General features: G+C 41.3%; 1 protein-coding gene across 1 annotated transcript in view; it reads right to left on the reverse strand.

The window, feature by feature from the left end:
* OTOGL (otogelin like) overlaps positions 1-23,211 on the reverse strand; it is a 90,889-nt gene that overhangs the window by 47,482 nt on the left and 20,196 nt on the right. The window contains 9 exon segments of the mRNA XM_066634501.1: positions 34-180; positions 1,588-1,749; positions 13,110-13,248; positions 14,580-14,687; positions 15,743-15,905; positions 17,370-17,422; positions 18,736-18,810; positions 19,790-19,955; positions 22,071-22,280. Coding sequence (XP_066490598.1) covers positions 34-180; positions 1,588-1,749; positions 13,110-13,248; positions 14,580-14,687; positions 15,743-15,905; positions 17,370-17,422; positions 18,736-18,810; positions 19,790-19,955; positions 22,071-22,280 — 1,223 coding nt within the window.

Here is a 23,211-nt window from a genome sequence, read left to right on the forward strand (position 1 = left end):
AAATACAGGAGGCTCAATCTTAAAGTCATTCACCTTCCACTGAGCTCCAACTTTTATATGCATTGTTGTCTTCCTGTCCCACAAGATTGTGAGGTCCTGCTCTGGAAAATGTACTGCTGTATAATATCCAGCCTTCCAAAGCTGATACTTGGTTTTATCTTCATGTCTCCTCAGCATCCTCTGCAAAAAAATTAATATTGTGAAAGACAAATTATTAATGTTCAATGGCAGCATAAGAAAAAAAAATATGTCGGGGGAACAAAAGCAGCAAAGTGCATTTCTTAAAGTGCAAGGTCTAGGTAAATACTGTCTCACATCCAGAGGGGTAACTGAATTTACTGCAGCTAAATCAATGTAGGGTTGTATATCAAACATCAAGACTAAGGCTTTGGCTTCTGTCCTATGCACACTTATCCAATATTGCTCCATTAGTGAACTACAGGTGGGCCCCATATCCACTGTTAGAGATAATCATGGATACGGGAGGGTCCCCACACCCCCTGTACCCTTTGGAGGTTAGGCTCCCCTTGCCTCTGGAGGGTCTTCGGAGCCCCAGAGAGGCTGTGCGCATGCCAGGGATTATCTGTGGATTCTGAACCTGCAGGGTGGCCTGACTGGGACACCCCAAACGGCTTCCCCAGCCCTCATAATGCCTTTTAAAGGCATAAAAACATCACTTTCGGTTTTTCAGCAAAATTAGAAGTGACTTTTTCATTGAAACAGTCATTCTGAGGCCCACAGAAGACCTGCAGAGCTCCCCTCACCTCTGGAGGGCATGGAGGCGTCCCTGGTATCCGGAATTTCGGGTAACTGCGAGGGGTTCCTCAGTGGAACTCCTCAAATACCAGGGCACACCTGTACAGTCCACTTCATCCAATGCATGGTGTCATCCTCAGTTAGCATCAGATGAAATGGACTGTAATCCATTAAAGTTTATGCTGAAAAACGCATTCATCTTTAAGGCTCTTTGTCATTTTCATCCCACATGTTAGATTTCTGAAAGAAACCTGCAGATTGCATTATCTGTGGTTTTAGTATCCGCAGGTGTGGGGATACTGGGAATGAATCCCCCTTGGTTGAGAACCAACCTGTACATTATTTTTGTCTTACATGCTAATTTCAGAACCTAACCCTCATGTAAGATGAGACTCACCTGTATATAAATATATAACACTGCCTTATACCAAGTCAGGCCTTTGGTCTCTTTAGTTCAGCAGGTTACCATGTTTTTAAAACAGGGGTCTTCCCTTGACCAACTGGAGGTGGCAGGGATAGATCATCATGCAAAACTTGTGCTCTGCCATTGAGCTACATCTCCATCCCCAACAAGCAATATGCTGGCTCCCAAGCAGAGTCAGACACACAAAGAGCTCTTTGGGGGCAGGATGGAGGAATCCTTGGCTCCAGTGAAGTTCCGTAGTATCCAGTAGAATGCTAATTATATGAAAGCCCATGAAAAAAAAAGAGCAGGAAACAAAAACCTGGGAGCATTTTTGTTACTTGAGAACATGAGCTTTTTTCTTACGTTTGTTTAGATAGCTTGTGATTTTGTTATCAAGTTGTACTATGGTTTCCTGAACAAAAGACAAGTTAAAAAAAGAAGATGGAACTTACCTGTATGTCTAGGGGCTCACTGAAATAAAGCTCAGTGTCTCCAACAGAGATAAAGACACTCTTTGAGCAAACAATGTCATTATCAAAGCACTTCTTGTTCTGAATGATTATAGACAAGTTTGAACTGTCTACACCCTGTAAAGGAGAAAGGATTGTTACGTATGAAAAGACAATTATATATCATTGAGGCATCCACAGAGCAAAGCAACAGAGAACTTGTTAGATTGTAGCTCCTATTCCCTCATCTGGGCTTTGGCTATATTTGGGCTGTTTGTGGGTCAGCCCGAGTTTTAAATCAAGTTGTGTCAAGTTGACCTAGATATAAACTCAGATCCATCAGTATGCAATAAAAGGGATGACTGTGAAGGAATTGATTCACAATGTGTAAGGTAAGTGGTCCATGTCACTTTCTAAGTTGAATTGACTACAGGTGGGACTTCAGTATTCACAGGGGTTCTGTTCTGGAAACCCCTGCAGATGCTGAAACCCTGAGACCACATTAAAAGGGCTTTAACAACAAGAAAAGTGCACCAAAATGTTTCCCACCTTCATGTCACCAAACCATGTTGTTTCCCAGCTTCTAGCGCTATTTTTAGCTCTGAAAAACTCACTTCCACATCACATGGAGTACCTCTCTTCACCCAACTTCACCCCAGCATGCATTGCAATTAATTCCGGGGTGATGCTGGGAGAAGAGCAGAACCTCAGCGTGACCCAGAATTGGGGTTTTCAGAGCTAAAAACAGCTCTAGAAGCTGGGAAACAGCATGGTTTGGCCGCATGAAACTAGTATGCTTTTTTGTTGATAAAGCCCTTTTATTGTGGACCACAGTACCTACTGGCATCTGCAGTGAGTCAAATCCATGGATGCTGGACTTGCACAGTTTCACCATACAGCCAAATTACTTAGGATGAGTGTTTAACAGAACAAAAACACCCTTCTCATCTTGAAGTCTGAATTAATCACATGCCTCACTTTAAGGATTCTTTTTAAAGGCAAACTTGCAAATTCATCCCAACAGTGAGGGCCAACCTTTCTCTGGCAAGGATTTACTATTATTACTATTATTACTATTACTACTATTACTATTAAAATTATTATTATTATTATTTTTACCCCGCCTTTCTCCCCGAAGGGACAAGGCGGCTTACAAACAAGGTTAAAAACAACTTACAAAACATAATTTAAAAACAGATAAAAACATAACATATCATAAAAACAGTAGTCAGATAAGAAAAAAAAATAACCAGGTAAAAGAGCATAGCGCAGCAAATTAGAAAAGGATCAGGCCTGTAACCAGATGTTTAAAAAGATATTAAAAGATTTTAAAAGGATGCTATAAGTTCTAGAACAGATTTTGTGCGTGTGTGTGTGTGTGCGTGCGCGTGTGCAAAGGTGGTACAAGAGGGGCAAGGAAAATGTTAGGGAGGTATAAATATATCATGACTAATATAACATGACTAATAGTCTTGCGAGAGAGAAACAACTGGGAAAGACAAGTGGAAGCTTTTGGGCAGCAAGTCTGAGGATGGGTGAGCTCATTACAGCTTGAGGAGAGCAGACTTGTAATAGTTAAGCTGGAACACAAACAAAGATCTTGCCTCCAGTCTAATATCTGCAAATGCTTTATGCCAATGAAACCCAGAGAACAGAATGCAAAATGGTGCTATCACATATTTTTACATGTGGCAGACTCGCCTGAAACATTAGCCGCTAATGGTGTACAGTATGCAGACCATCATCTTGCAACCCAACTATGTTATGAAGCTGATTTAATGACATATCAAACTGCCCTATAGCAAATCAGGCTATCTAGCCTCTCAGACTGACAGCCTGCATTTTTTCAAGGTCTTTACCTACTGAAAACCCAAAATCTTTTTCAATTGAAATACCAGGGTAGAACATCGTGCAAATTCTATGCCCTGCCACTAAATATAGCACAACATAGAGATGAACAAGAAAATGTGGTTTTTGCATCTTCACCTTCTGACTCAGAGCTCCAGTAACCTTTTAAGGTAAAACACAATGGAGTATAGCCTGTCACATGAAGCCAAATTAAGCTGATAGAAAACAAAAACAAAATACTTTTCCCACTGTAAGGCTAGCTCATATCTTCCCATTAAATTACCAAAACAAGCCTGTTCAGTTCCATTGTGATAGCATGGTGTTGCTAAGCAATGGAGAAACAGTGACAGAAATCTGGGCAAGCAACCAAGAACGCAGCAACAGGCCTGAATTTTCAAAAAATATCAGGGCTTCATAAGTAAACAAATGAACTTTTCCTCCTTTGTACGGAAAATTTAGTTTGCACAAAAATCACACATTTTTTTCTGAACAATAAATTTAAATCGTATTTCTTAAAATTATTTGCATAACAGCTAATAAAAAGATCAGAAGGATATCACAAAATGTAGCCTAATAAAAAAGGATTTAAAAATCACATTACAATTAAAAACATAATTAATTTCCTCTTTTAAGGGAAAAACCTCAATGACACCCCAGTGCTACATAAACACAGCTGCTCAAGAAAAAGGAAAAAAATCCTTGTTTATGTGTAATAGGGCACATAAGAGCAATAAATGACATCTTCTTTTCCTGGCTGTGAAACAAGTTTAAGAGAGATTTGTACTTGAACGATATTTGAGCAGTATCACGTCTAAAATTATGATAACTGTTTGTTTACTTGGTCATTTGCCTAAGGATTAAATTGAGGTGAGCCAAAAGCCCCTAATTATTCAGTCACATTTCTTGCTATCAGTGATTGTGATGTGTTAAGGAGTTGCCGAATTAAACTACTTTTGTAAACAAATCCTAGGTAATTATTGTATATAATTATTGTATATAAAGAAGAGTTAATCCATAGAATGAACAGAGTGCTTAGCTGCGTATTCAAGTTTTCTCTTCTCTGTTTCTTTATAAAAAGATTTCCAGAATATTCTCATTCAATAAAAAGGGTAAATGGGCATTCAATAATTCCTATAAAACATCACACAAAAGGATAGATGAGCACACAAATTACTGAAGTAGACAGCTAACTAGTACAATTTCCAAAGTTGGCTTCTTAGAGATCTTTAGGATATCAATAAAAAATTAAAGACTACAATCACCGTAACAGTTCTCTTTTGTGTCATTCTGTTGGTTTTGCCCTGCTGAGTATCAGATTTGGAATTTTATTGGGTTATATTACAGCAATCCTTTCCTAATTAAAAACATGATAGTCCCAAGATTAGGTTTTGGAAATGCTCAGGTATCCATTTCTAAGTGATACAATACTTAGCAATGTGCCTCGGTGGGTATCCACATAGCAGAACAGGTGAAAATCCTGCCTTTTTTTTCCCCCCCAAGGCCATTTAAAAGTAACCTATATCGAACTATCTTACATGAAGAAATATACCTGTGCTATATTTCTGCTAACACTATAAACACATTTATGAACAGATTACTGTTTTGACTTAGTTATAAATGTTATCCTTTGTCCCCATGTGAAAACAGAATAAAGAAAGGGGGGAGGATAAAAGTGATACTGTTGGCAAATGTCCTGAAAATTGTTTAGTATACTTTGTACTAATATTGTAGAAATATAAGTCTTTACATATATTTGGCCAAATTTCTCTTCCTGTATTCAATAACAGGCCACAATCCTAAATCAATTTACTTGGTGGTAAATTATATTGAAATCCATAGGACTGCTCTGCTGTATCCTATGCTCCGTTTTGGGCTGAAAAACTCAACACAGAGCTCCTCCAGTCTGTGCAGGCAAAATAGCCAACGCAGACTGAAGGAGACCCATTGTGGCCCCGTGCCCTTACTTGGGGGAAGAGGATGAAAGCCCCATTTCCCCAAGGAAGCTTCTGGCAGCCCCAACAGGGCCGCTGAATACAGTAGTGCCCATTTTGGCACCTAGCCAAACACCTGGCAGTGCTGCAGCCATTAGGATTGGGTTGTAACATTTTGCAACATGTTGTTCCTACAGCAATGTGAAGCGCTGAGAATAAGACGGTCTGCTGGAGAGGCAATTTGATGTGAATTTGAACTGAGTCGCCCAGCGAGCCACTGTGAGATACAGGAAGCTGGACTAGGTGGGCCCTTGGGTCAATTCAGCAGGGCTCTTACGCGTATGTTCTTATGTATGTAGACCAGCGATGCCGAACTTGTTTCATACAGAGGGCTGAAGTCAGCATTCTTGGTGCTTGCTGAGAGCCGGAAGTAGTCATTAAGCAGAAAGTTATATCAATAAGCAGATGATGGCCATAAATAAGCACTTTGCTCTCACACAGAATCTCAATAGCTGCAAATGACAGAAGAAAAAATGTGCAAATCATGTTCATAATTTCAAGATATAAGAGAGCCCAGTTATCATGCTGGGAGAGTACAATTATAATGGGGGCCAGATAAATTGCTTCCAGGGGTCGCATTCAGTCCACAGGCCTTATGTTTGACACCCCTGATGAGGGATGTCTGTGTTTACGGTGGTCTCCACCATAGAGGGACTTTGTTGTTTGTTTAAAGGCTTGGGGATTGTTCTCTCCTACTGCCACTAGACTTGTTTGGCTTCTTTTTTCTGTCTTGTTTTCAGCCAGTTACATATCTGCCTGCATATGTAACAATGTCTGCTGTTCTTTCTTTCTTCCAGTAAAGCACTTAACAAAAGTCAGTTTGCTGGGTGTGGGGCTGTTTTAATCCTCCACTCTGCTAACAATCTTTACTGGGTTAGAGTGAAGCCTATGGAATGTGATAGGTTCCATGCTGCTGCAGAAGAGGTTGTCCAATACTGACTAAAGATTAAAACATAAAGAAGCTTAAAGAGAAACACCCCTTGAAAATAAATACAGGATGCCACATGCACATACTTCGCAATCTCACCATTACTAAACACTGAAGTAGCAGAGAAGAAGCAAAGGAGTTTGCCTCTTCCTCACTTATCAAAAGATCCTACTTTCCACGTCCATTCTGCAGCCTGCTGCGCAAAGCAAAAAGGACACAAGAGTTCTTGCATCAGTGAAACATTGTGCCATGTGGGGTAATTCCTAGAATGTTACTCAGGAATTCTTTGCAGGACTCTGAAGCAAGTAGAGAGTAAACACAGTGTGTGCGCAGGGAAGGGAGTGGCTACTACAGTACTGATAAATTAGAAAGAGTTTATGAGATAATTAGAAAGGGATTCCTGAATGCCCAATTGAAATGAAAGTGTCAAAAAAAAAAAAAAGAACTAGGGCAGGGTGTTGAATGTCCTTTTCTTCAAACTAAGTTGACATTTTTGAATACCCAGATCCCTCTAACAGAGGCAACAGTGCATCGATTACATCACCTGCTATAACTGTCTTTGTTATCCATGCCACTTCTTTGATGCTTTTCCTGCCAATCTGCTCAATTTAAAAGCAACACTGGAGAACAAACCTGAATTATTCCTAGAATAATACACTGAAAGAGCCAGGTATATAAAGATAAATGAATCTGAAATTGCAGATCGAGAGCAGATGCAGCCGGAAGAGCGTAAATATAGAGCTAACTGTAACCAGATCTTTCTCCTACTGATGAAAAGGTGAAATGAATGAAAAAACAGAAATGATCCAACCCATGGGAAGAAGAAAACACACTTAAGATAAATGTAATCAGCACCTGGGTGGGTTATTGGTCAATTCACCTGCTTTATGAGGACTGCACACAAAAGTATTTTCTACAATGGTTCGAAGCAGGGATGGGGAACTCAACGCTTAAAGACTCAACTCGAGTTTTGAAAACACGTATCTTTTGTGACTCGTGTTAACCCAAGTCACGGATGTCACTGACTCAAACCTGACTCAGGGCCAGTGACTTGGAAAAGAGTCACAGTTGAAAGAAAACTGGAAGACTGCTGGAAGAAAACCCAGACATTGGAGCTGGGAGATCTAAAAAGTGGACTACACATGCTTGCTCATTCCCTGCGTTCCCTTTATAAGTGCACCCCATGACATGAAGCTTTGAACTATATGGGTGCGCATATGTGTACACAAGTATGAGAGGGGAAGGGGAAAGGTCTTTTGGAGAGGCAGTCAGAAGGTTGTTAGGGGGCTTAAAGAGCATACGTCTCTGATCAGAGAGGATGTCCATCTGAAGGGGTGTACAGTAAACATTTTCTTTCTTTATATTAAGCTCTTCCATTTGCTCTGTGCTATAGATTGCTCTTCACTGTTTATTATCTTAAGCTAGAAGTGAGGACAGACAACCATTATCTATTACACCACCTGTATGTTACAACACCGATCTGATTTTAAAAAACCATTTCACTTTACTGTCACCCTCACTCCTCAAATCTTTCTTCTTAGCACACACAGGTGGATCTTGTTAAACTTTAATAAAAATGCAAAGTCTCTTTGGTACTTCAGGATTTAGTGGTCAGTTGAAAGGGAGCAAATGAAACAAAGCACATCAAATTCCAAAATGCTCGTGGCCATATCAAACAACAACTGCCAGCTGAATGGGTTGGCATGACCCACAAAGCATGACCTACAGAGACACAAAGATCCAACTTCCTATTCTGGAAATCAAGCTCCTTCGGTTTAGAATTAATCAAGTGATAATACTTGGCGATAATGCCTTTTAAATATTTCATTATGATTCCAAAGCCTTCCCCAGTTCACATCAGGAAGAAAAAAAAAAAACTATCCCTTCAGAAGATGGCAGAAAGGGAAGCAAATTACACCATAACCATGATCTGTATTTCCATCTAAAATATTAATCTCTATCCCCTTGCAATCTGTGAACCACAAAGTTATGTATCCTGTTGCTACTGTGGATTATCTAATGCGGCTTTATTCTGCTTCCAAGATGCTCAGGACAGCATACATGGACCTATTTTATTCTCACTGCAACTCTATGACATAGATTAAACTGAGAGACACTGACTAGCTCACGGTCACCCAGTGACCTTTACGGCTGAGTGGAGACTCGGCCTAGATCAGATACAACAGGAAGCCACTGTTTTCTGCTAGGAAGATAAGCATCAAGAAACTGAAGAAATTAGGTGGAGCACTTGCCTCAGGTGACAGGTGAGGGACTACCTACCTGCTTCCTATCTTCTCTCCATTCCTCATTGCAGCACTTCCTCTCACTTTGCCTCATGTCAACACTGCTGTTTGGCCAGCACCTCCCCTGGATGCACAGCATGCCAGCCACTGCTGCTACGTGAAAATCCCCTGTTTCCTTTTAAGTTGAGATTTCATATCTGGTTATGTTATTATGGACTAAAATATCATACGGGCCCAGCAAACAGGCCCAGTTTCCAAAAACCCTGGTAAAAGTCATAAGTTTACACAAACTCCAGCTCTCCATGCACACAGCAACAAAGACTTTAGCAGCAAAGACTTTAGCAGCAAAGTCTAAAGAGTAAATTGTTGTCTCAATCACTGTTAATCGTTGCTTAAGTGGCCCCTATTGTTTTAAGCCCAATCCAATCACTGTTTATGCAAACCCATTTAAACTTCTCACACAGGCCAAATTCAGGTAAAGTCACAAGCTCATGGTGAAGACAAGGAGTCTGGCATAGCTAATAATTGTTTAAATGTTTCCTATTGTTGTAGCTTAATCACTCTTAAGTACCGTATGCAAACTGCCTTTCCCCCCCCCCAGGAGGTCAGCCATGGCTGATACCTGACTTCCTGATCTTTGCATGCTCCATGTGCCCCACTGTGTGTAGTGAGCAAGCGCATCCAGATCAGCTCTAGGCCACATCCGGGTCATTCAGGTCAGCATCCAGGTCAGCAAAAACCCTTTTAAGAGAAGGCTGGCACATGCAGGCTCTCTCTCTGGCTGCCCCTCCAAGGCAGAGGTCCTCCTTCCAGGACTTCCCCCCCCCATCCATCTGCTCCTCAGGACAGGTAACTATAACCTTTCAGGTAACCTATAACCTGTCTGGAACCTTTTCCCTGCTCCCCCCCCTTTTTTCTCCCCTTCTCTCCCCATCTTTAGTCAGCAACTGGGTTGGCAGATCAGGGACCCCTAAAATCCTTCCCTACAACCTATCCTTTTCTGATTTCCTCGGATGCACCAAATACTTTTCACATGCAACCACCATAAAGCTAGGTACACTAGATGCAAGTACTAGGAACCAAGAAACATATACTTACCATTTTCCATGTGCATTATGTTTACCTGTGTGTTTTTTGCAATAAAAATATAATCCTATTGAAAGTTATCTTTCTTCCAGTCTCTTTTCAAGCTAAAAAGGAATTTCTTTGCATTACACTGTCTTGTTACCTAGCCTGTGATCCCGAAGTTTCCAATGAGGGCACTGTAATAATTCCCCTTAAAACATAACAGCCCTTTTTGGTAACACTGCTGCTCCTTCTGTTTCCACTCTCTCTTCCTGGATTTTAAACATGAGGAGATTGGAGCAGAAGATAGTATGGAGAAAAGGAGAGAGTGGAGACACTGGAGCAGACTCCAGGGAGCGGGAGGAAGAACAGCAGTGGCACTAGTGTGCCATGGAGGAAGGGGGGAGTGAAGCATGCTGCCGGGGAGGGAGCCAAGTGCACCACTGGGTGGAGAACACGGCCCAACACTGAGGAAGGGAGGAAGTGCACTATAGTGCCACTTCAGGCAGCAGAGAGGCTTGGAGCGGCCACGCCAGGAAACTGCAGGTTCTCCCACTCCTCCCTGTTTTCTTCTCTTTCATGCACAAGAGAAGAAAACTGAAAACTTCTACTTTCAGTTTGAACCAAAGTGCATTTTCCTATTATGTCAGAATGCGTTTTATTCAAGCCGCAGGCAGGTAAAACAAACCAGGATCAAACCATGGCTTCAACTGCTGGCTTGTTATCCACTTGCAGTTTTAATAAACAACACTTGCCCACAATTCAAATAAATAGTTTAGTCCAAAAGACCAGTGGAAGCTTCAATCTCCTCCTCTCACATGCAAAAGTAGACAGGGGAGACATGAGCTGTCTTTGTTCTCACAGCTACGAACCATAGTTTCCTGTTACAACTCAGTCCACGTCTGAAACACTATACAGTGACTCTCAATGGCTGATGAAGGAGGCTGAAAGAGCGAAATATATGACCTGTAGAATGCTTGCGTCCCTTATTGAATTTATATGGTGCTCAGTACAGTCCTGCTACCTTCCTTTTGCCTGGGACCTGATTGTCTCTCCCAGGAAGATAAACTATGACACAGTTGGTCTACCATCGACTACAGTCAACAATTTTTCTGTAGGGCCAAGAAAATCCATCAACAGTCCTATGCAATCCAAATACTAAGAACAAATTAGCTATTATGAAATAGCATATCTCATCCTTTTTTGAAAAAAAAACCAAAACCTGAAAAGGCTCCTACATAGGGCTAGCATTGCACCTGTCCAAAACATAACAAGGCTAGTTCTAGTATCTTCAATCTACACAGACAAAGTTTTCATCACTTTGTGTCATCTTGCTTGTTGGATGAAAAGGCTGCAGGCATCTTGCCATGTATCTTGTTCTTGTGAACGCTGACTTCTTTTCTGAACTTTAGAACTCCAAATGCCCTGGCAGAATAAATAGCTTCATATGAAATATTGTGGCACATGACAGGGACTGTGCTAATATGCATGTAATGCATATATCTAGTCAAGATAGGAAATAATTCAAATTCATCTTTTTACGAGATGAATCTTCGTATCTTCAAAATACAGAGGCATATAAACTACAGATAAGTCTGCATCACAGACCTACAACAGTTTAGTGCTTAGGGCAGCAGTTTCCAACCAGTGTGCTGTGGCACACTGGTGTACCGCGAATGGTCTACAGGTGTGCCGTGGGAGTTTGGGGGAGGGTCACTTATAAGTAGAGCCATTGGGGGATATGAGCCCTTGACAGGAGTGAGGTGTGCCTTGAAAATTTTAGTGGTTTCTCAGTGTGCCATGAGTTGAAAAAGGTTAAAAATCACTGGCTTAAGACACCCATCCACTGATTTTCAGGAAGTATTACTTTGTGCAGGTGTTAACTATCTCCGTTACAAAATTCTCAGCTCTCCTAAAGAATGAATCATTTGGAAGGTACAATTGCCAAGATTCCTTGAAAGCTATTGCGGTTTAAAACTAGTTTAGGTTTATAGTGAGTTCACATCCTAAGTTACAAGAGCTTCATAGGATACACAAGAAAGATAAAACAACAAACCTCTATTTTTTTTATAAGAACAGACTAAAATCAGAATCAGAAGAAAATAGTTCAGAATCACAAGATGTATCTTGATTTGTCTTGCATTAACGATAACAAAACTGGACTACTGTAACACATCTATGGGGGGCTGCCTATGATGGCTGTTCAGAAACTGCAGTTAGTACAAAACTGCTGACTGGAGCCACAGGTTATGACTTTGTCACACCCCTGCTGTGTCATCTCCACTGATTACCTGTATGTTTCGGAGCACAATTCCAAGCACTAGTGATGAGCTATGAAGACCTTTATAGTTTGGGACCTAGATACTCAAAGGACCATAATCCCTACATGAATCTACCCATCCTGCAAGGACATCTTAGGAGGCTTTATTGTAGGTTCTGCCACCTATGGAGGTGCAGTTGCTGGTTACCCATTACAAAGCCTTCTCTGCCATGGCATCTGTTCTCCAGAGTACCCTCCCACTGGAGATAAAAATGGCTCCTGCTTTGCTGGCATTTCAAGACTCTTATTCCAATTGCACTTTGGTTAAGTTTTTGTTGCACTTTCTTTACTAGGTTATTTTTATTTTAACTGCTTTTTATGTTGATTGATTTTCTTTTAGATTGTAAGCCCTCTTGAGTATCCTTTTGAGATTGTTAAGGCAGGACAGTAAATCTTCCCCCCCCCCCCCGTACATGCAGGTATACATGCAAACAAAAACATTCTGGCTGCAACCAAAAGGAATAAGAAGAGACTATTAGATTTTACTCTGTCATACATAAATCTTTATCAAATCTACAATCAGTTACACCAATGTCAGCAACTTATGGCCCACAGGCCAGATTCCACCTGTCAGCCAAAGTCATCCAACCCACCAGCTGAAGTCTGGCCCAAGCAGAGCTTGGCAGTTTTCAGCTCCTACTCAGTTTGCTGCACATCAAACAGGCAATGGCAGAGTCACCTGTCTGGGAACTTTGCCATTCCCTGTCTGGCACTTGGCAAACTGGGCGGGAGGCAAACTGAGCTCCGTGTGGGCCACTTCTGGGTGCTCGGTGACCCAGAAGTTTGGAGGTGATATAATGACATCATGGCCAAATGTCTGGCCCCTTTAAAGAAAAAGGTTGCCAATCCCTGATTTACACACACAAGCAAGTTAATGTGGCTGTCATACTTTGATGCCTTTTTCTTCCCAAGTATAGAAGCAAATCTTCTTGAACAAGAATACCCAGTAGACAAAATTTTTCACTGTCTCCTTTGTTTTCTTCTTCTCCCTAACCAGTTTAAGAAAGGGAAAATGTGGCCTGGTTTGGCCTTGTACCAAATTGCCAACAATCATCGTCACTTCAATAAGCAAAACTGATTAAGTGCGAAAACTATTCTCTTACCTTTACCAAATAAACCTGGCAGTCACTGACATAATCATACTCTAGGCCATCAAAAGTATAATAATGCCGATCTCCATACACTGTACAAACAGCAGGACATGGAAAGTAAGTGCAACTAAATGTCCCACGTCGACAAACACTGTGAAGTAAAGAAAAATATTCAAGTACTTTTGCTTGGATATCTATTTGTAAATTGAGAAAGAAGATGCAAACTCCCTTACCACAAAACACTGTTTAAAGAGACTATTTACATCATTGCAATTGTTATCTGGATTGTTCCTGGTAACCAGGATCAGAAAGCATGACAAAAGAGTGTAAATGGGACACTAATAATTTTGGAACAATTGGTAGTATCAATAAAAATATTACCCTTCTCCAGTCACACAGGAATTTTAATATACATAATGGGAGCAGATTTATATACTTTAAAATATGGGACCTTTTTGGTTGTGGCATCCTGTCTTTGGAAATCACTCCCTAAGGAGGTTCAATTGGGCATGAGCCTGGGTCTCTTTCTAGTGGCAGGTGAAAACCTGTTCATTTTCAAAGGCTTTTTAGATCTAGGTTTTCACTGGAAATATGCTTTGCTATACTTTTAACAATTAAAAAGCACATGACATTTATATACTGCCTTCTGAACATGCAGAGTTTTTCACTTGTGTCATCTTGATGTTGCCCTTACAATAATCCTGTAGGCTAAGTAAGCATTTTTAAACCCTGGAGATCTGAGACTCAGGGGGACCAGTTTGTGTATAGCCACATAATGAGACTCAAACTGGGAGATTCCTGGTTTGCAGTTCTGTCTCTTTGCTACCATGCTATACTAGCTAATCAGAATTTAATGTTTTAAGTGTTTGAATGGTTATTATTTTTATTGATTTCACTTTGATTGTAATCTACTCTGTGAGCCCTTTTGGGCAAAAAATAGGGTAACAAAAGCAATAAGTACAAACATATAAATTTTGATGGCCAAGTATTACAAAAAACCCTATGCACGGCACATTCCAACCCAACAGACTTAAATGCACTTGAAAAAGTGTAACTGTACCACTATCTAGCTTTACAAGGTTTAAATCACATTGTATACTGTGTGGTTTACTGTTACACAACCCCTCGAGAGAGAGACATTTATTGCATATCAGGAGCAAAGAGACTTTGTGACCAAATGATCCTTCAGCTCCATGAAGAGCTTCATTCAAAGTGGTGTCTGCAACTCCAGAAATCAAGTTATAGCCTTGGGAAAGGCAGATTTATTACAGGTCTTGCAGTATTCTTTAATGCTGTTCCATTTGAAAACTACTTTCATTGTTCTCTCATTAATTTATTTCTTGAATTAACTTCTTTCAGACGCATTGACCATTCTACAGGAATCAAAGAAGGCAGATGCGATCACATAAAGTTACACCTAATACTAAAATTGATTCTATTGTTAAAAACTGACACCTAGGCACTATCAGAAAAATCACTCACCATGTATAACAAGGGGTAGCTATCACTTCTCCTGACATATATTCCCAATCTTTCCAGGTACATGGACAACTGTCAGGAACATAGCATTTTCCTTTGTGTTCTGCCATCCTTCAAAATAACAATAAAAATACACTTAAGTTCCCTACTCAAGTACAGGTTAGGTCCCAGGGGTCTGTACTTGAGTTGAGACATGCTTAAGTCGGAACACCCACTTCTTCCCAGCCAAGCATTATTGTGCCTGCACAGGAGCACCGCCAAATGACCTCCAGCACAAAAGCTCCAACATAGCCATCTGGAATTTGGATGTCAGTAACTTGGGCAGCTAATTTAAATAATTTAAAACAAGGAACTATCCACATTAATTTGTAATTATAATTCATATAATTATAATTCACATAAACGTTCAAGCAATAGTAGAGTTTAGTTGAGCACCTGCCAGCAACTGATTGAACAGAATAAAAGGTTTAATCTTGTCTACCAATGATATCAATTTAAGGATCTTTAATAATTGTCCCATCCAACTTACCCAACAAAATGCAGAGACATCATGTACCTCATCTCAGTTCCACCCTTGTTTCATGAGGATGATAAGATGGTACAATTATATTAGCTAAGTGCTAACACAAGCATGTACTCTTTGCCATCAAAGAGTACTCCTTGGCAGCAGAACATATATTTGGAGACCTTTGCTACCTGCCAGGTTTTGGAGTTGACGAAATGAGAGTCATCTTTTGTAAGGTCACAGGATCTCTAAAATGGTAGCAACCCCCTTCCCATGTGTTATGTCTTCAAGTGGGTCCACGGACTCAAAACCACTTTATTAATATTGCTACAGATAGCGCATTAGGCCTGATGAGACATTGGATATCTTCATCCCTTTTCATTTCTTTAAAAGCAGCCACAGGAAGTGGGGGCAGGGAGGACGAATTGCAGCATTGGAAGGAGGGATACTTTGGAACAGTGGTTCCCAAACTGTGCACGTCATGGCACACACACGTGATGTTGTGTGCCCTCTTCCTGGCTCCCCAGGCTAAGATTGTGCAGGATTTTGCATTATCTCAGTCCAGCAAGCTGGAAAGAAGAGACCACGTGGTGTTCCTGTGAGTGCAAAGGGTGCCGCATGAATTTAGAAATCACTGCTTTAGAGGTAGGCAGATGCTTACCCTGAGGGACAGATGCAACCACTCACACATGGTGGCGATGGTGCGCAGGTAAAGTTCATGGCAAGTTTGGCACAAGATAATTCACAGTTTGCTCCAGCAGACAGCAAGCCAGGCACATGAGACCGGCAGTCATAGTAGATCTTTCCTTCAGGACATGCGTGAACTTCAAAGATGAAATGCAAACTACATGAAATCAGCATGTGCTTAACTGTTTCTTGAGATCAATAGCACTTAAAAGTGCTTAACTATACTAGCTCATGCCATAATCTTTCAACAATATATAATAGATAAGTTGCAGCATAATACTTCATTTATACTTTAAATGGTTAAAATCCTTCAGTAGTTTTAGTACCTATATGGATTAGTACAGTCTGAAAGCATTTAGAACTGCTATTTCTAAAGATACCTACGCTTTTATTCTAAACTGACATTTGATACCTTTATTTTTAACACAATACTAATTTCAACATGGATCGAAAACCATTTCTGTGATCTAGGCTATCTTACATTTTTCATGTGATCATTACAGGCATTAATTTATTTAAAATCTGGAATTGCTGGTGGATCTTTCTTTGATTTCATCAGCCAGCTCAGTCTATTGGAAACTGCAACATTATTTGTGGTAGTAATGCTGGCATAACATAAATTCTACCTTGCAATGTTTCTGAAAGTAATAACATAAGTTTCGTGTTTGTCTGACACTGGTAGTTACCTCCAGGAAATCAACGTATGTGAAAAGTACAACATCTGTACAGAGTCTGAGAGTCAATATTTTCATTAAATATAATGGCGTTCTATTTATAAATTGCTTATAATAACTGAATAAACATGATTACAGGACAAACTAGATGTTACTAGGAATATGTAATGGGATGCTTTGTTCCCTAAATAGCTTGCTGGAGGGGACCCAAAATGGCATAAAACTGTGACCGCGGTGGGGGGGGGGGCTTTAGTGCTTTGCCCCTACCATGGTTCCCACCATGATTACAGCTCCCCCCCCCCCGCATGATATTTTAATTGGGGGGAAAACCTTCAATTGAAATCCAATAGAAAGATGAGCTCAAATAAATGTGCACATTTTTTTGGAAATGGCCAAAGCACCCCTATTTCTCCATTCAAGGTTTTATGCCGTTTGGGGTCACCTCCAGCACACTGTTTGGGGGGTGGGGGGGAATCACATTATGTATTTTCAGTAACATGTGATTTAGCCCCAAATTCTAAATCTTAAGGGTTAGAGGATCTGGAGCAAGTCCAAGGATTTTGGTAAGGCCAAAAAACAACTGACCAGAGTTTTATTGGTCCTGAGTACAAACTAATATTTCAGCACGTCAGACTAGTATATCACCTAATTTGTGAATATAAAGCCCCTTTTTCCTAGTGCCAAACTATGATTTTATTAAACAAAATCTAATGATATTTATTGGATTTCTCCATCTGAGAAGTGAGAATGAGGCTGTGAGAGAATGACTTACCAAAAAGTCACCTAGCAAATTCATGGTTAAGCAGGGATATGAACCCAGGTTCACCTCCAACACCACTCCTTAAAATTTGTAGCACCTGTATCTACAACAGGACATTTGACCAAAAGACACATGAAAACTGATCTTATAGACTAACAAAGAATTACCTGCAGGAGTTGCAGCATCTTCAGAACACCTCATCGTTCCATTCAGACACTGGCTAGTCAGTGAACATAAAATTTAACACATTATAAAAATTATGCATGTGTGTGTTTTAAACACCCCTGTCAAATAGTAAAACAATAAGTAGTGTTCATCATATATAGACATTTTTGAAACATAAATGTGATTGTCCCCTAAGTTGAGTTAGTCTTGACTAAGGAAGGCAGTCATGATTAGATCACATGGATTTCAATGGACTTAATCATGACTAACTCAACTTAAGATACAACTTTATATATTTAAATAATACAGCCACCACAAATACAATGCATTTTAGGGACAGGAATCATGCTACAGTTTCATAGCAGATTTGTTTGTTAATTAATTAATTAAGGTCACAATCCTAACCCACTTTCCAGTACCAACGTAAGGGCAATGCAGCTCCTATGTAAGGAAACAAACATTCTCTTACTTTGAGGAGGCCTCTGTGAGTGCCCCCCAAATGCAGGATGCAGCACATGTCCATTGGCACAGCTATGCCAGTGCTCGAAAGTGGGTTAGGATTTGGGCCTAAAAGATTTATATCCCGCTTTTCCTCTGCCGGCGCTGATGCCCAAAACGGCTTACAGTTTTAAAGAAAAACAAAGTAACGAAAACACAAACACTGCAATATAAACCACAATAAATAAAAACAAAATAAGGGCAATAAATAAAAACAAAATAAGGGCACAGGGGCAGAGAGATGACACATCACACACTCGCAAGACGGAAACGTTTTGAGCCCTCACCAAAAAGCTATGAAGGAGTAGTTCTTAACACCCCAGTAGGGAATTCCATAGTTGTGGTGCCACTAAAGAGAAGGCTCACCCTCATGCTACCATCCCTTTAACTTGGAATAAAAGCGGCACTTGAAAAGTTCCCTTAGATCAGGGGTGCTCACACTTTTTGGCTCGAGAGCTACTTTGAAACCCAGCAAGGCACGGAGATCTACCAGAGTTTTTTTTATAATGTTCGCGCCATCATAACATATAACATTTATGTGTACAATGTATGTTGGTGTACCTTGAGCCCCACTGAGTATAACAGGATTTACTCCTGACTAGACATGCCTAGGATTAGGCTGTGAGGCTGCAATCCTAGCCACACTTACCTGGGAGTAAGCCCCATTGAGTACAATGGGGCTTACTCCCGGCATTTCCTCCCAGAGGCACCTGAAGGGGGGGGTCGGCACTCCACGATCTACTCATTTTGCCTCGCGATCTACCGGTAGATCGCGATCCACCTATTGAGCACCCCTGCCTTAGATGACCTAAGAGAGCGCGCTGGATAATACAATAATTAACAGGTAAAACTCTTAATACAGGAACTTACCATGAGCCTGATGGTGTGGGCAGTATTTCTCCAGGCTGAAAACTTCTGCCTTTATAATAACATCGGCAGCTAGACCTGGCAAAACAAAACTTCTGAATTCAGACACTGAAAGCCTTTAGTAACAGAAAGAATCTTCAGAGAGAAAGGGACTGGTCCTGCCATCAGGCAATGGAAGGCACATCGGCCAGGTAGGGCACTGGGTCCACACCCATCACCCACCTTGCTGAGCTGACCCCCTGAAATCTCAGTACTTGCAGCAGAGGCACTGCCCATTCAGAGGGTGCCACAGGATGCTAAGAAATTTTTCCTTGGGAAGTCACCATATTTGTAACCACAGGTCACATTCATGACTTGGTGGTAGGTAAGTTGCTTTCTGGGGCATCATGCTATTTGACCCACTGGCTTGGGTAATCTGGGTAATTCATTTATTTAAAAATTTATATCCAGACATTCCCTTTAAGGCAGCAATTTTCAACCTTTTTCATCTCACGATATACTGACAAGGGGCTAAAATTGTCAAGGCACACCATCAGTTTTTTTGTCCTTGAAAAGCACACCATGCTACTGGTAGGGGACTCAAATTCCCCAATCACCCTCCCCAAGTCCCATGGCGTGCATGTGGACCATCCGTCGCACACCAGTGTGCCACGGCACAGTGGCTGAAAGTTGTTGCTTTAAGGCAAATGCCCAAGTTGGCTTACTTGGGGCACAATCCTAACCAGGTCTACTCAGAAGTAAGTCCTATTTTGTTCAATGGGGTTTACTCTTAGAAAAGCGTGGTTAGGATTGCAGCCAAAGTTCCATAAAAAGCCAATAAAACTATTGCTCTATCTACTATGTATTGTAGTGTGCTTCATTGCTCTCTGGTTATAACACACTGCAGTTCAGATTACATCAGTCAATCCAGGGAAAACTGATAGGAAGATGGTCCTAATTTGTATCAGGGGGTTCATTCCAGCTCTGTGATTTTTACATCAAGTTGGAAAAAGCAGGAAAAATATTTTGCAACACTAGCTTGGAACATGTGGGGAAAAAAAAGTCAATTTTAGCTTACATTGGCACACAGAAACTGATAGATTCTTCAAAGTACTTTCCATCAGGGCAATTACATCCTTCAGCACAATCACCATCACAGATGTCCAAAAACGAAAGGGAAGAACAGGAGCGCTCACAGAAAGATGAGCATTGGTGGTACAGCATCCCACTTTTGCACATTAAAACTATGGAGAAACAATGTATTATTCACATGTCAGAAAAAAAACACAGGACTAGATTGCAAAATGCAGTACGGACATGCCCCCGTATCTTCAGGGGATCCGTTCCATGTGCCCCCTGTGGATACAGAAACCATAGATACACGGAACTCCCAGTGTGCCCATAAATGTGCTTTAAAGCCTAACCAAGGTGAAAATCTGCTGAACCCTGTAAGTCTATAGGCTTATATCACTTTGCGGGCTGTCTCTCAGCAGCCAGAACATCTGTAAAAAAATCCCCAACAGGGTCATCTGGAAGCAAAGTTACAACTTTGTGTTAACCTCTGAGTTTTTTCAAGCATTCCAGCTGCTGTGAGACAGCCTGCAAGGTGATATAAGCCTGTAGACTCATAGCAACCTGTATAAACAAGCAGATTTTCACCCCAGTAATACTTTACAACACGTTAACAGACACGCGGGGGAGGGGGGGATGTTCTCCGGATCCACGGATAATTGAAACCACGGATACCAGATCCATGGATACAGGGGCCCCACCATTCAACAAAGCACAAGTTTCCCCTGTGATCTCTCAACTAAAATTCATGCTAATTCTCATTAATAGGGTAACTTAATATCTGCAGCTGAGAATTATTTCCTTTAGAAAGCGTTTGTGTTAAAATTCTTCCAAACCATTACTCAATATATTTTTAATAAGTAAGTGCCAAACTATACATGATAGTAAAATACTCAGTGTGTGAAATTTTTAATATACAGAGGATTGAGAAGCAATTTAAAGCAAAACACGGAAGGCAGGAGACAATGAATTCTTTGACAATGAATTAGACCCCTGCTAACTAAAAGAGGCACTTTTTCAAGTGGGTGCTCCTCTTTTATTTAGCAGGGGGAGAGTAACTGGCTCACCTCAACCCAGCAGTGTCTTTTCTAGTGGCTGTCTGCTGGTGTTGCATCTTTTTTAGATTGTGAGACCTTTTGGGACAGGGAGCCATTAGATATTTGATTTTCTCTGTAAACCGCTTTGTGAACTTTTTGTTGAAAAGCGGTATATAAATACTGTTGTTGTTGTTGTTGTTCTTTTCTAGCCTCTCGCTCCTGAAACCACTGTTCCAACCTATTTTCCTCCCAAAGGGAGACAGAGACTGGAAGACACCCACGCTAGGAGAAAAGGCTTAGGCCTAAGAATGCTGTTTGGGTGGTAAAGCACAGGTGGGAGAATGGGACCATTTCTGCCCCCCTGCCCACCCATAATGTGCACTGCCAACTTTGTAGAGAATTGACAGGATCCAGGTTGGATCTTGCCATCCTCACCTGTGGTTATGCCCTGAGATAGTGAAGAACTAAATATTTATGTTACAGCCCAATACTGACTGTAACGTACTAATAATGTCCTGTACTAATAATGTCCATATTCGTGAACATTATTGCCCTTGCCCCAGGGTAACCCCCAGCAGCCGCCATGGGTCAACTTGGACCTGCGCCAGCTTGATCACTGGTACAAGTCCATATTGACCCAGGAAAGTGGATCAGGCCCAGGAAAGGGGGGGGTCAAGATTTGGCATGCACTGCCACCAGTGAACACACCACCTCCCAGACCCAATCTGCCCTCCCCACATCACTGCCGTGTTCTTCCCTTTCAGACAATAAAAAACAGACGAGTGCTGTTTCTTGTTCAGCACAGGGGTTATTGAAACAAGCAAAACCTGAGATTCTGTTCTGCAGACTGCATAATACAGTCAGTGGAATAGCTAGAGGGGGTGCAAAGCACTAAGTTTTGCAGGGAGCCTTACCGCTGTGTGCAAGCGGACCCTCCTCCTCTCCTTCAGAGTCATTCCAGGCAAGGGGAGCAAAACATTTTTTAAAATGTTACTGTGTGGAAGCCAAAGCATGCAATACTTACACAGCAGAAAATAAAAAAGAGGGGAGAAGCCAAATGCAGTGGGGGGCAGCTTACTCCTCTGTTTTTCTCCCCTGTCCAGAATAGCTCCAAAGGTGAGAGGCTGCTTGCACACCACAGTGAGGCTCTCTGCAAAATTTAGTGCTTTGCACCCCCTCTAGCTGCGCCACTGAATACATTTGACAGTTTTCTGAAAACTATTTATGTTTTACACATTTTCAGCAACTTACCACAATATGAGACATGAGATCTGAAGTCAATAGTGATTCCATGCTTGCTGCACACGTATGCATAGTGTGCAAGGGCATTGCACAAACAGCTGCTCCCACATTTGCAAGCATCAAAACGGCACAGCTGGTAGTATAATCCTGGACTGATGTAGACATGGCACGGAGCAAAGAGTTCTTGATTGATGAGATCACACTGGGATGCATAACCAACTAAGGAAAAGCAACAATGGGCTTACAGCAAAACGAATAGTAATAAAGCACTGGACAAAAGTGGGCTGCAAAGAATGACAACACACACCACTCCAAAATGACAGTCAGGTTAAAATATACAGGCATACCCCTGTATCCGCAGGGGTTCAGTTCCGGAACAACTCCCCCCCCTCCTGCAGCTACCTGAAACCACAGATAAGGATGAACACCTGCCCCCGCCACCCTCCAGATCCGAGCTCTGTCTGCGGCCTCTGCTGGGATCAGATTGAGCCTTAAGGTTGAAAAAAATGCAACTTGCAGTTTCACGAACAAACCGGAAGTGACTTTTTAATGCCTTATAAGGCATTAGGAGGCCCCAGGAAGCCCTCTGAAGGGGGTATGCATGAGGGGTGCCCCGTGGACCCGATATGCAGATATTGAATCCATGGATACAGGGGATTGTAATGTATGCAAATGTGGAGCACAGTCCTCATTCCACTGTCCTCAGGCACAATCCACAGAAAGTTAAGAGTGGGGTGTTTAATACAGAGGGCCAAACAGCTTTCATTATGCTTGCTGAGTATTGGAAGTTATATCATTAAGCAGGAAATGATGTCATTAAGCAGGTCATGACCAGAAATAAGCACATTTTTTCACTAAGGAGCTGCAAATGATAGAAGAGAAAATATGCATATCTTGATCATATTTCCAAGATATGGAAGAGCCCAATTATCATGCAGGCAGCCCTGTCAGCAGCGACACCTCAGCACAGCTCAGCACTGAAAGCAGCTGAAAGTGGTGCTGGGATAACCCCAGGACTGGATAAAAGAGCTTCCAGGGGCTGCATCCAACCTGTGGGCCTTGTTTGACACCCCAGTTAAGAGTTTTTAATGGTCATTGAAATAAATGGAGACAAACAACAAACAGGAGAGACCTTCATCAAAATTATTAT

Source organism: Tiliqua scincoides, chromosome 7 (genome assembly GCF_035046505.1).
Source record: "Tiliqua scincoides isolate rTilSci1 chromosome 7, rTilSci1.hap2, whole genome shotgun sequence".
In the NCBI taxonomy this organism is placed as follows: domain Eukaryota; kingdom Metazoa; phylum Chordata; class Lepidosauria; order Squamata; family Scincidae; genus Tiliqua; species Tiliqua scincoides.